Source organism: Puccinia triticina, chromosome 1A, assembly GCF_026914185.1.
Source record: "Puccinia triticina chromosome 1A, complete sequence".
NCBI classification, from domain to species: Eukaryota; Fungi; Basidiomycota; class Pucciniomycetes; order Pucciniales; family Pucciniaceae; genus Puccinia; species Puccinia triticina.
The window spans coordinates 8,101,488-8,113,092 of NC_070558.1; the positions used below are offsets into that span (position 1 = coordinate 8,101,488).

The window sequence follows — 11,605 nt, forward strand, 5'->3', positions numbered from 1 at the left end:
ACGGTGCACAGATTAAGCTCTGAAAACAATATGATGAGCTGCATGGCATTAGTACACCCCAGTAATGGGGTTTGCTACTGTGTGCCCATTTTGGCCAGTATCCTACTAAGGAACACCACCAAAACCATAGCCACGATGAACCAAAGGGTGCCAAAATTTTACAGTGCCCAGATTAAGCTCTGAGAACAAAATTCCTGGCTGCATGCCCTTAGTACACTCCAGGAATGGGTTTGGCTAAGGTTTTGGTGGTGTTCCTTAGTGGGACACTGGCCAAAAGGTGTGCACAGTAGCACACCCCATTCCTGAGCTGTGCTAGTTCCATGCAGCTCACCATGTGCTTTTGAGAGGGTTTTCTGCCCTCTGTAAAATTTTGGCATGGCTTGGGTGCCGCAGGGAGGAGTTCTGTTTTTTTTTTACATTTTTGCCATTTTTGCAAAAATTGTAAATCTGACTACTGTTTGGTATTTCCATTGTCAATTTCTGACTACCAAATTCTGTGCGGGTTAATTTTTGGTCCGCGTGACCCGGGCGCAACGTCGGGTAGCAGTCCTCCCGACGTAAACTGCGTTTGGTAGTTGGAAGTCGAATTTAGGGTAGTTGATTAATCAAGGCCCTATCTTAAATATTCAACTTGATCTTGCTGCATTGATATCACAGGTGATGTTTTTGCTTTGGATGTGTATTGAGCTTGTGCCCCAAAGGCCAAGTAATGAGACCCTCTTTGTTAGCGTGATAAATATTAGAAAAAATAATGAGATTGCCTCTGGGTTGATCCACTGTACAATCTTTGTTAGGAGCATACTACATACAAGCATATCAACACAAGATGAATGTTGATAACAAACATATACAGATAACCTAATCACTATCACTTCCATCGGTCGAATCCGCTTGAGAGCTAGACCTTCGTTTGAGTACTGGGCCTGCGGAAACAGAAGCTCAAATGGTGAGCCAAATGGGGGACGTCATAAAATTTCATACGAAGGGTGTGGAATCTGAGTGAATCAGATGAGTGGACATAGCAGAAACTTACGCGGCAGGACTGTAGTAGGAACAGCTGGTGTGACAGGGGCTACTGAAGCAGGCGAGATGCTGGGGTTTTCACTGATCCCTCTTCGTTGTCCACTGGCTTCATTCTCATCGTCGATCCGTCCAGCCGGTGTGAAACTTTGATGGTCATCCTCCCCTTCCTCGCCTTCCTGTTCCTCGCCCTCTTCCTCGCCATCCCCCACACCCTCCTCTTCACTGTCTGAAGACGAGGATGCTTGGGACGAGTTTCTTGATCGGTTTCGCGTCCGATCCTGCTTATCCTTTTTCTTCTTGAACTTCGGAAGTGATGGAGTGGCCACATGACTTTGCGAGAGCGGATGCGGAACAGGCGGGGAGGGTTTGGACATGCCTATCCCTTGAAGATGAAGACGCTGAGTGGCATTGTTGATAGCATTGGAAAGTAAAGCATCATTTTCGGCTGCGCTTAATGGCACGACCGGTAGTTTCTTGGGCGGTCGGCCGCCTGTGTGATCCAATGCGTTAAAGTTATCTTCAGGAATGAAGATGCATATGTAAAATCAATATAACCAAAATACTCACGTCGCTTCATGTTTCCGCCTGTTCTGTTGCGTCCAGGGAAGTCTGATGGAGTATGACTGCTTCCTTTGGCAACAGACTCGGACTCACTAGAAGGGGAAGGAGATCCATATAATCAGTTTGATCAGAATAAGGAGACCGACGCTATCCAGGTAGGTTTACCACCAACCTCAACTCCGATCGTACACCTTTCTTGGCTGCTTGGCCGCGTCCACCTATGCCCAAACATTTCGAAAGGTGTGGCGCGAAGCGGGCGGCTGATACCTAAAGATTTAAGATCAAATTTCTTGGTCCCCATACAAGGTTCCAAAATTACCGAGTATCGACTCACTTCGCGACCACAAACCGGACAATCGTGAACCGGCTCAGGATTATTCTTGTCATTGCAATTTTTCCTCTCGTTTGCGTAGAGCTCTGTGAGGGAGGATGATTTGAGCCCCCAGGATAAATCCGTGCATCCGATGATTCAAAGGAAAACAGGTAGAACACGATGGGGACCGATAAGGAATGTAGCACGAGGGCGGAGAATCGGATTGCGAACCTTGCTCTGCAGAAAAGATACGGAAGTTCCTGGCTCGCTTGAATTCAAGCACGGATATCTTCCAGATCATCTCTTCCAACAGTCCATTAAAGATTGATTCGACGAGCATTCCGATCTCATTATCCTGTTTAAGTGGGGATTCGTTGGAGGCATCTAGGGGAGCTGGTTGGTGGTAATATGGGCTGGTTTCTTCGGCGGTGTTGTACTGTTCAGTTTTTTCGTAAGGCTCGTGGGGTGGGGGGTTATTATGGAAGTTGTTGTTCGATTGGGTCATCGAGCCAACGAGGGTGCAGTCTCGATGAAGCGGATGGTGAAGATGGTGTTGAGGGGGATGTATGCGTCCAAATGTGACACCGCGGGGCATGCACATGTCACACATTGTCATTTTGAATATGCATAGTGCGCAATCCCAACTCAAAACTGCACCTGATTTTTTTCTCGTTGCAAAGCACCAAACCACAACAGTCAAGGATTGATTTTTTTTTCGTTGCAAAGCACCAAACCACAACAGTCAAAGAAAATGGCCAACAATGACAAGACCAGCAACGATCCAGTGGCGGCCATGACCTCCACCGATGAACCTGAAACGTATCCGAGCGAGTTCAGCTCCTTGGATCTATCGCCTCCAACCGCAAAAGCCATCCAAGATATGGGTTTCACCAAGATGACCGAAGTCCAGGCTCGGACGATCCCGCCCCTGATGACCGGAAGAGACGTGCTCGGTGCCGCCCGGACTGGTAGTGGCAAGACCTTGGCCTTCCTAATTCCCGCCGTCGAGATGCTCAGTAGGCTCCAGTTTAAACCCAGAAACGGTCCGTCCCCTCCCTTAATTAATCTGTCCTACATGGCATCTTCTAACCAGTAGCTCGAATGCACAGGTACCGGGGCTATCATCGTCTCTCCCACCAGAGAGCTGGCCCTACAAATCTTTGGGGTCGCTCAAGAACTCATGAAACATCACAGTCAAACCTTCGCCATCGTGATCGGAGGGGCAAATCGGAAAGCCGAAGCTGAAAAATTGGTCAAAGGTGTCAATCTACTGATCAGTACACCCGGTAGACTATTGGATCATCTTCAGGTTAGTCTCATTATTTGTGGGGTTTTTTGTATTGGTCGGAAAAAGAAGTTAACTCCCTTTTCCACAGAATACAAAAGGATTTGTGTTTTCGAACCTCAAAGCATTAGTTGTCGATGAAGCCGATCGGATCTTAGAGATCGGATTCGAAGATGAGATGCGGCAGATCATCTCACTGCTACCATCGGAAAACCGCCAATCGATGCTCTTCTCGGCCACCCAGACGACCAAAGTACAAGACCTCGCCCGCATCTCACTCCGCCCCGGGCCACTCTACATCAACGTCGATGCCGACAAACAGGAGGCCACCGTCCAGGGCCTCGAACAGGGCTACGTAGTCTGTGATAGCGACAAACGCTTCCTTTTGTTGTTCACTTTCCTAAAGAAAAGCCTCAAGAAAAAAGTCATCGTCTTCTTCTCCAGTTGTAACTCGGTCAAATATCATGCCGAATTACTCAATTATATCGACATCCCTGTCTTGGACCTTCACGTAAGCCCCCGTCCCCTCCCCCTAACATGCCAGTCTCCAAGCCCCCGCTGAGATCTGCGGCACACGTTTCTGTTTTCTGCAGGGCAAACAAAAACAACAAAAGCGAACCAACACGTTTTTTGAATTTTGTAACGCGACAACTGGGATCTTACTCTGTACAGATGTAGCCGCTCGAGGGTTGGATATCCCCAAGGTGGACTGGATCATCCAATTCGACCCACCCGATGATCCGCGTGATTATATCCATCGGGTCGGACGGACCGCTCGGGCGGGTAAATCTGGCAGGAGTCTGTTGTTCTTGTTGCCCAGCGAATTGGGATTTCTAAGGTTCCTCAAAATGGCCAAGGTGCCTCTGAATGAATACAGCTTTCCTATGGATAAATTGGCTAACGTCCAAGGACAAGTTGAGTTTCCTTTCTTTCTTTTGGAAAAAAAGACAAGCTGTCGTGATTTCAAATTTGAGGATATCTCTACTAATGTTGATGTTCTTGGTCTTGATTCTCACCCTACCCCAGCTCGCCAAGTTAATATCGAAGAATTACTACCTACACCAATCAGCGCGCGATGGATTTCGTTCATATATCCAATCATATGCCTCTTATAGTTTAAAAAAGATCTTCGATGTGAACAAGTTAGACTTGCACAAAGTCGGACATGCGTTTGGATTCAGTGTTCCGCCAGCGGTGAACATCCCGATGGGATCGCTCAAGAATACGGCCAGCAAGAAAAATAAGCGGGACGATACGATAGACGGAGCGGATGGTGATGGCGCGGGAGAGGATGAAGACGAAGACGAAGACGAAGGCCCGGCGCAGAAAAAACTTCTCGTTAGGAGACCTAGCAATGCGAATCGTCGCAAGGAACAGCTTGGAAGTAAAGCCCTCGCTAAAGAACATTATCGCTCAAATGGCCCACGCTCTCAGCCTTCTTCTTCTGATCGCAAACAATGGTCACGGTGATTTGATTCACCTTGATCTTCATGTTTCTGCATTTCTCAACTTAGTTCTTTGCAGTTTTTTTCGTTTTTCTCGGGCCATTGCTCAGGGTCTTAGAATGTAGTTTCTTTCTTCAATATCTTCTTCTTCAGCTTTGGCAATTCTTTGTACTACAAACAACAGCCTTTTTCCTGATCTACATATCATCCCACGGGCCAACCAAATTTTAATACCCAGCGAAAAAAAGAAGTTTACATTCTTGACTAACACTCTCCCAATTTTCAACACAGCTATTAAACAACACATTGGAAAGATTGAATTGAGACAAACTAGGCCGAGGCACAAGAAGCTGTTGTGCGCGGTAAATTGGGTTTATTTGTGAGAAGGAGCAGATCAACCTGCAACAAGAGGGCAGACCAGATGTTAAGTACATTGGCTGTATACACGAGATCCATGTCTGCCAAAACTCAACAGATGATGTCATGAAGGCCCCATCATCCACGTCATTGGGCATGGTTTTTTTTGTACAAAGGTGCATGTATAGAGCCCTATATATATCAAACTTGACCAAGTTCTGAAGGTGGGAGCGAAGCGCGGCAAGCGCCTCTGGAAGTACTAGGCATCGGTGATTTTGGGCTGAGAGCAATGGCCAAAAATGCCTTCCCCCTCAAACGTTGCTATAGATCCGTAACATCCAAATATACCATCACATTTTTTAAATAATCAGAAAGCCCTACTACATCTTGGCTAACTTTTAATTCACTGTGTTCATCATAAAGTTATCTGGCCCACTCTGCCCCACTTCATAATAAAATTAAAAAAATCAACTGTTTTAGCTGTCATGTTTTTTTTTTTCAATATTACATCCATCACATCCTACGATTGGGCCGGATAAAAAGAGGCAAGTGGGTAGAAGATAGTCAAGCTTCTGATAAGTCTAAGCCTGAATGAGGGCGATTACACAAGGATATCACAGTACAAGGACCTTGAAAATTGATGGGCCTCATCACTACAAGGCCTCGGTCCAGAGGGTCAAAGCCTCCCTTGGGAGGGGCTTAGTTAAGTTAGTATATACATGCAGTTTACAGAGCAAAAAACTGGTCATCTCTGTCTGAGACTTTCAGAGGTTTGATTTAGGGCCTTTGTACCATTTGAAGGCATGGAGGTAGTACCACGTGCTGGCAAAGACGATCACAGTGACGGTTATGATGGAGCTAGATAGATCAGAAAGGTTGATGGATGAAGGTTAAAGAGGAAAGTCGTCAGCAAGAACAGAATTTCGATCATCTTCTGCTTTTTAGGGAAGCAGGTGACGAAAATCAAAAAGGGTAAGTACTTACGAATAGTTCATGTTCTCTGTCGTCACCGGTTGGACCATGGGGAAAGCTAGGATTATTGAGATGAAAATGACCCATAATACCGAGATCGAGTTGATTGTCCACATGATTATCCCATTTCCTAGAGTAAATGGACCAGGTTTGTAATTTACCTGTTCCAGCAGGAAGAAAAATAAGAAACAAATTGAATGTTGGTATTTGATGTGTTGGATTTTGTTGTATTTTTGCTATCTTGAGCGAAAGAAGAGAATACTGGAAAGAAGAGACTTACATCTGGATGATTCTTGAAGATCATCTTCATTGCTATCGGGATCGCGTACGAAGAATCCAGGGCCTTCATTAGATTCAGATATTCCAGGCGACAAAATGTAAACATCAACTAATCAATCTTCCGCTCCGCTACTCGGAGATCGTGTCTGTCATGTCCCCCTCCCTTTATCTTTTTCGGGCGGTCAAGCAAAGTTGAAAGTAAAAAGAAAACTTACGATTGTGCATATACTAAGATCGCGCGGAAAAGAGGAGAACATTTAGGATCCAAGACAAATCACCAATGGGACACTCTGCAGAGGCTTACCTAAAGACGGCGTTGACAGCGACGGTGGAGACGAAGTCAAGTGAGCCGAAAAAGAGAGAGACCAGAATGATCAGCCAAACCGCTCGGAATGGAATTTTAGTCCGCTCGGATAATTGGCCAAAGAAATGCCGATCGGGAAGGCCACCATCTCTACTAAAGGCGAATAGCGTCCTCGAACAAGCTTGTAGGACTACATTTACTTGGAAAAATGCATTGATACAGATTAACGTCCAACAGAAGTAGAACATCCCCGAACTCAGATTTTGAGACAGGATCGTGGCGACCAGTAAGAAATCCGATGAAGACGAGGTTGATGATGATGATGATGAAGATGTTGTTGGGCTCGAAGTGGAGTTAGAGGTGGTGTTTGTGAATGCGCTGGTCATGTCCGTAGTATTTGTCAGAGATCCGACATCGTTAAATTGGTTTGATGGTGTAGTTTGCGAAAATGCCAAGTCTGGTGAATATAATACCAAGACTAAATTCAGAAACCAGCCTAAGACACCGGTGACGCTGATGGCTGTCATGATGGCTAGAGGTGCTGCGACTGCTGGGTTTTTGATTTCTTCGGAAATGTGTGCTGTTGCATCGTAATCACTCAGCGTCTGTTTTAGTTTTCCCGAAATCAAAGATTTATAATCAGAAAGGATTGATCATTCTTGTATTGATTGTGAATTTGGAGAGTATGGAAAGACGACGACTGTACCCACCCATTCAGAGCTCAGGATCCCCATCATGAAAGCCAGAGGTGTTGAGTCCCAACCAGTCCGGTTGACAATCTTGGTGAAGACATAGTCAAAACTTTGTTTGGGTGGTCCACTCAGACAAAGAGCTAGGATTATCGTAAACGTTCCGCCAAAGTTAAAAAAGATGAATGTTCGTGTCAATTTGGCCATGATGCTGGTGGCCACCGAGTTCATTAAGCCATGAATTATCAGTAATATTCCAAAGACTCCAACGATTTCTGTTTTTGAGCTGCCATAAAGGTTATAAAGGATAACATCATCGCAATTTAGCGACATCACGTGGAGGCAAAGCTGGTGGATGAGATCCAGGAAGTGGAAATGGAAGTGAAAGTGGAGGGAAAAGGTTCTTACGGCGAATAATTCCCATTTTGTGAGATTGAGTAAGCCGACCAAATCATTTGACTCAAGGCGAACTCAGCACTAGCCACGGCGGCGATCTGTCCCAAGATACTCAACCAACCTACTAGAAAGCCAACAGGGGCTTTGAATCTTTTCGGGACTAGAAAGGCTGAGGCACTATAGAGTCCCCCGGAAGTTGGCTGCATGGTTGCAGAATTAATGAGGAAAGACCGCAAGAAGTAATCAGTTGAGTGAAAAAATTTCATGTTTCCTTCGCTCATATGAAGTGAAAGGCAATCTGACACTCACGAATGCAGATACCAGCTCGGAGACCGAGGCTGCGATAGTCATACACATCACCGACCCTAATGTTTCATGGGGAGCATCCAGTTGATGGAGATGAGTGCGAACAGAGTCAAGGTCGAAGCGTTGATCAGTACGTGATGGGAAATGGTTGCCCTTAATTCTTCATGGAGTCGGTAGGGGTCTGATGCATGAATGTTGTACTGACCAATCAACCAACACCATACCACTGCAGCCGGCCCGGCTGACAGAAAGGGCGTGTTGAACTGGATCGCAAGGATAGTTTGCGCAAGTAGTAAGATTTTTGCAAGTTCCTCTTCTGCATGACCGGATTCAAAGAGCAAAACGCTGAGGTACTAACGGTGCTTGCGACACAGGAGCTCAAACCGACGACTGAAAACGCAAAAGACAACGTTCCAAAGTATCCAAACTCGCGCTTGACTGCACAAGAGCCGATTTTGGTGGCGGAGCAAATTATGAAGAGAAGGTAGATATTAGTATTCCGCTATGCGGTACCGGTCGGTCCCTTGTTTCATTTTCAGGACTCACATTCAGATTTATAACCCAGTTTGGCCAAGGCTTGGTCATCTTTGCTCATATGTCGAAGTTTTTTATCCTCCATTCTTTCCACTTCAGAGGATTCTTCCATCGCTCGGGATAAAACGATCCGTGTTGGTGTTGGCGGTAGTCGGTCAAATGTGGTGGTCATGACTATCTTTGCCTAGAGAATAATACAAGGAATCTTTGCGCTTTCGTGGTAATTATTGGGTTACCTCGAGGACTTGAGGCAAGCAATGATTCTCTCATTATGTTTCTGTCTCTCTAGGTTCGATTATGTAGGTCCATCGGTTTGAACAAAGTTGATCAGCCAAACAGACCACACGAGTGCAAATATTCGAGAGTGAGCTGGCGTTGGTCTGATTGATAAACTGTCAGAGTTTCTCAATGGACATCATGGAGATCAGCCGGGATGGATTGCTGATCAGCCAGCAAGCGGCAGATCTCCTCAGCCGATCACAACCGGCTCGTGAGCTTGGAAAGGGCCCGTCGGGGGTTCGCCACGCGCGAGCCGGTAGGGAAGGACTTTGGTGTTCGAGCGGCCCGCCCGCCGGTTGTCTGTCTGCCAATATTGGGAATATTTACCGGCGCGCAACGGCGCCTATCAAAGTCACACCGAGGAAAAGGCCCTTCGAGATCCCTCACTCCTCGTGACTCCTGAGCCTCTTGGATTCCTTCCAGCTCGAAATTCGACCAGTCATACTCCCGGGCAAACTCATGTCATGACAGGCGTACTGGTTGAGGGCCCCTGACCTGCAGGTGCATCATAGAAAAAATGCCCAAAAGCTCTGGAGTGGAATGCCTCCCATTCCAACAGTTTTGCAGTGCACAGGAATTTAATCCTAAAAAATATTGGAGTGGATTTGATTGCACCCCAATCAAATTTTACGACACATACAGCTTTTTTATTCGCTCCATTATTTTCAGATGGTTGGTTTGCTTTAATTTGGTCTGAAGATCGCTAAGATACCTTCTGCTCCTGCTGAAGGTGGGTTATAATCCCATTCACTTGAACCAAATCAATCCCCGTGGTTGGAACCGAGTGGGCTGTTGCAAAGCATGAGCCTCTAAAGGAGGCCAAATGGCGGGCTTATGAATAATGCCAGAATTTGGCTTGGAAGCTGAACATTCTGGCCGAGAAACATTGCGCCGGGCGTGCTGGAGGAAATTCGCTCAAAATACATAAATAGGTCATAAGAATTACGGCCGCAACGGCATCATGGTTGACTACGTAGTAATGCTAATGTAATACGAAAAATCTGCTAAGACCCTCCACTGGAGGCCGTAATTGGAGAGGCTTCGCTGAGCTCGGGTAACTGAGGGCCTCAATGGAACGCCATATTTTGCTTTGTCGCAGACGCAGTCAGCAAATCCGGAACTAAGGACCAAAGCTGTTGGATGAGAATAAATCCACACGTCATGTGGATGATTTAACGGTTCAACGCAACACAATCTTCCTAGTGCGGCCGAAAGCTTTGCAGATGAGCGTCAAGATTCAAGAGGTGTATATAGACCGTGCTCTTCTTCCATGCAAATGACTCAAATCAAAATGTGGATATATCAAGGAACTCGGCAAAGTCGCTTATGCAGCACGGATTCAGGATTTGATCAGGAATATGCTCATTGCTGGACATGGGCACATTAGTCTGAGGCTGCTGTTTCCGGTACTCGGTTGTTTGATTGGGCTGTTTGTCTTATGGCTGCCTCTCAACAGGGCTCAACAGGGATGAAGAATGTGTAATGCATGTTGATTGGGAGAGAGGTGCGAAGGGTCTAATAGGTAAGCTTCACATTGGACTAGCAGCCATACATCGCTGGGCTAGGTCCAACGGGTGGTCGTGGACACCGGCTTTGTGCTCGGGCCGGCTGGACGGTTTGTTTCTGCGCCAAGGCCTCGGTTATCATGAAAGGGTTAATTTCTACTGCTGACTTTCTGCATTCAAGTTTCAGGTCAACCGATGGAAAGGGCGATCGGATTAAGCAAGGACTCTTCTGAGCCCTTCTCCTGATGGGCACGCGCACCGCAATCGGAACTTCCGCGAAAGTCAAGCCAACTCGTCATCAGCCCTCATCAGCCCCAACCGGCACGCAAATCGATATTGGCTGTCTGCCAGCTGTTCACTGACCGCTCGTCTACAAAACCTCCTCTCTCACTCTCCTCATCGCTTCTCCCACCCAGCCATTGCCAATCTCCACCTAACAGCCCAGCTAATAACCAAAACTCCCATCATAATGTAAGTTCCGCTTCCATTGCCGACCCTGCCGACATTTCCGAAATCTTCAATCCTCTTGCATGTCAAAGTACAGACAGGCACATTCTCTTCCTCCTCCGACTGGATTGCGCAGCGTGTGAGATGTGCGGCTTCCACCCAAATTGGGACGCTGACTATATTATGGGTCTATCCCCTCCAATCCAGTAGTAGCTCGCCCATCAGTTCGACTTCTCCCCACCAATATTCAAAATGCAAACCGTTAAAGACACCGTCGCCGTGAGTCATACTAATACAGATTGGTTGTGCTTCATTCGACTTCATGACATGCTTACATGCCATCTTTCTGACAACCACAGTACGCTGTTGACAAAGCATCTGAGCTCACCAATGCAGCTTCCAAGGAGGCCAACACGGCGGTCGCGAAAGATTCCAACGCCAGTCTGTCGACTCGGGCTACTGCCGCCAAGGTCATTGTTACATGCTTATATGGCTTCCATGGACAACAACGATCTGATACTTACGTTTTCAATTATCTGTAGGACGCTGTGGGAGACAAAATCAACGAAGTAAAAGATGGCGCGTCTGCCGAAGCCAACAAGGTTCGTACACTTTGCCCCACCAACGTCTGCGCTTCTCTCTGGGTACTGACTGCGCCCTTTTCTGTCATTCAGCAAAAGGCTACGCACTAAGTACTATCTCCTGTCACATGCGGAATAACATTGTTTTCTTATGAACTGGCGCCGCTTGGAATAGAATTCAGTTTCATATTCGTTGTAGCTCATCATACTCAGTGTTACCATGTTTATCGTAAGAAGTAATCATCTCGTTTAAACCAAAGCTGCCTTGGAAATTTCATTACCGGCAAGTATTAAGTCGTCGTGATCGTTCCTTGAATTATGAGCTCAGG

At 46.6% G+C, this 11,605-nt stretch overlaps 4 protein-coding genes across 4 annotated transcripts; 2 read left to right on the top strand and 2 right to left on the bottom strand.

The window, feature by feature from the left end:
• Positions 1-858: 858 nt before the first annotated feature.
• On the bottom strand, positions 859-2,402 carry PtA15_1A892 (uncharacterized protein; the record flags this gene model as incomplete). Its single annotated transcript, XM_053165966.1, has 6 exons — positions 859-923; positions 1,034-1,513; positions 1,591-1,676; positions 1,757-1,851; positions 1,919-2,001; positions 2,129-2,402. The coding sequence occupies 6 exons, from the start codon at positions 2,400-2,402 to the stop codon at positions 859-861; spliced, it is 1,083 nt and encodes a 360-aa protein (XP_053017105.1).
• Positions 2,403-2,648: 246 nt separating this feature from the next.
• On the top strand, positions 2,649-4,652 carry PtA15_1A893 (uncharacterized protein; the record flags this gene model as incomplete). Its single annotated transcript, XM_053165967.1, has 6 exons — positions 2,649-2,940; positions 3,007-3,206; positions 3,274-3,693; positions 3,776-4,096; positions 4,209-4,340; positions 4,509-4,652. 6 exons carry the CDS (start codon positions 2,649-2,651, stop codon positions 4,650-4,652), a joined length of 1,509 nt encoding a protein of 502 aa, XP_053017106.1.
• Positions 4,653-5,748: 1,096 nt separating this feature from the next.
• Positions 5,749-8,636, bottom strand: PtA15_1A894 (uncharacterized protein; the record flags this gene model as incomplete). Its single annotated transcript, XM_053165968.1, has 11 exons — positions 5,749-5,842; positions 5,969-6,117; positions 6,237-6,299; positions 6,451-6,463; positions 6,540-7,144; positions 7,250-7,514; positions 7,637-7,824; positions 7,934-7,989; positions 8,136-8,193; positions 8,289-8,368; positions 8,477-8,636. The coding sequence occupies 11 exons, from the start codon at positions 8,634-8,636 to the stop codon at positions 5,749-5,751; spliced, it is 1,731 nt and encodes a 576-aa protein (XP_053017107.1).
• Positions 8,637-10,947: 2,311 nt separating this feature from the next.
• PtA15_1A895 (uncharacterized protein) lies at positions 10,948-11,387 on the top strand (the record flags this gene model as incomplete). Its single annotated transcript, XM_053165969.1, has 4 exons — positions 10,948-10,974; positions 11,055-11,165; positions 11,238-11,297; positions 11,370-11,387. The coding sequence occupies 4 exons, from the start codon at positions 10,948-10,950 to the stop codon at positions 11,385-11,387; spliced, it is 216 nt and encodes a 71-aa protein (XP_053017108.1).
• Between the last annotated feature and the right edge of the window lie 218 nt (positions 11,388-11,605).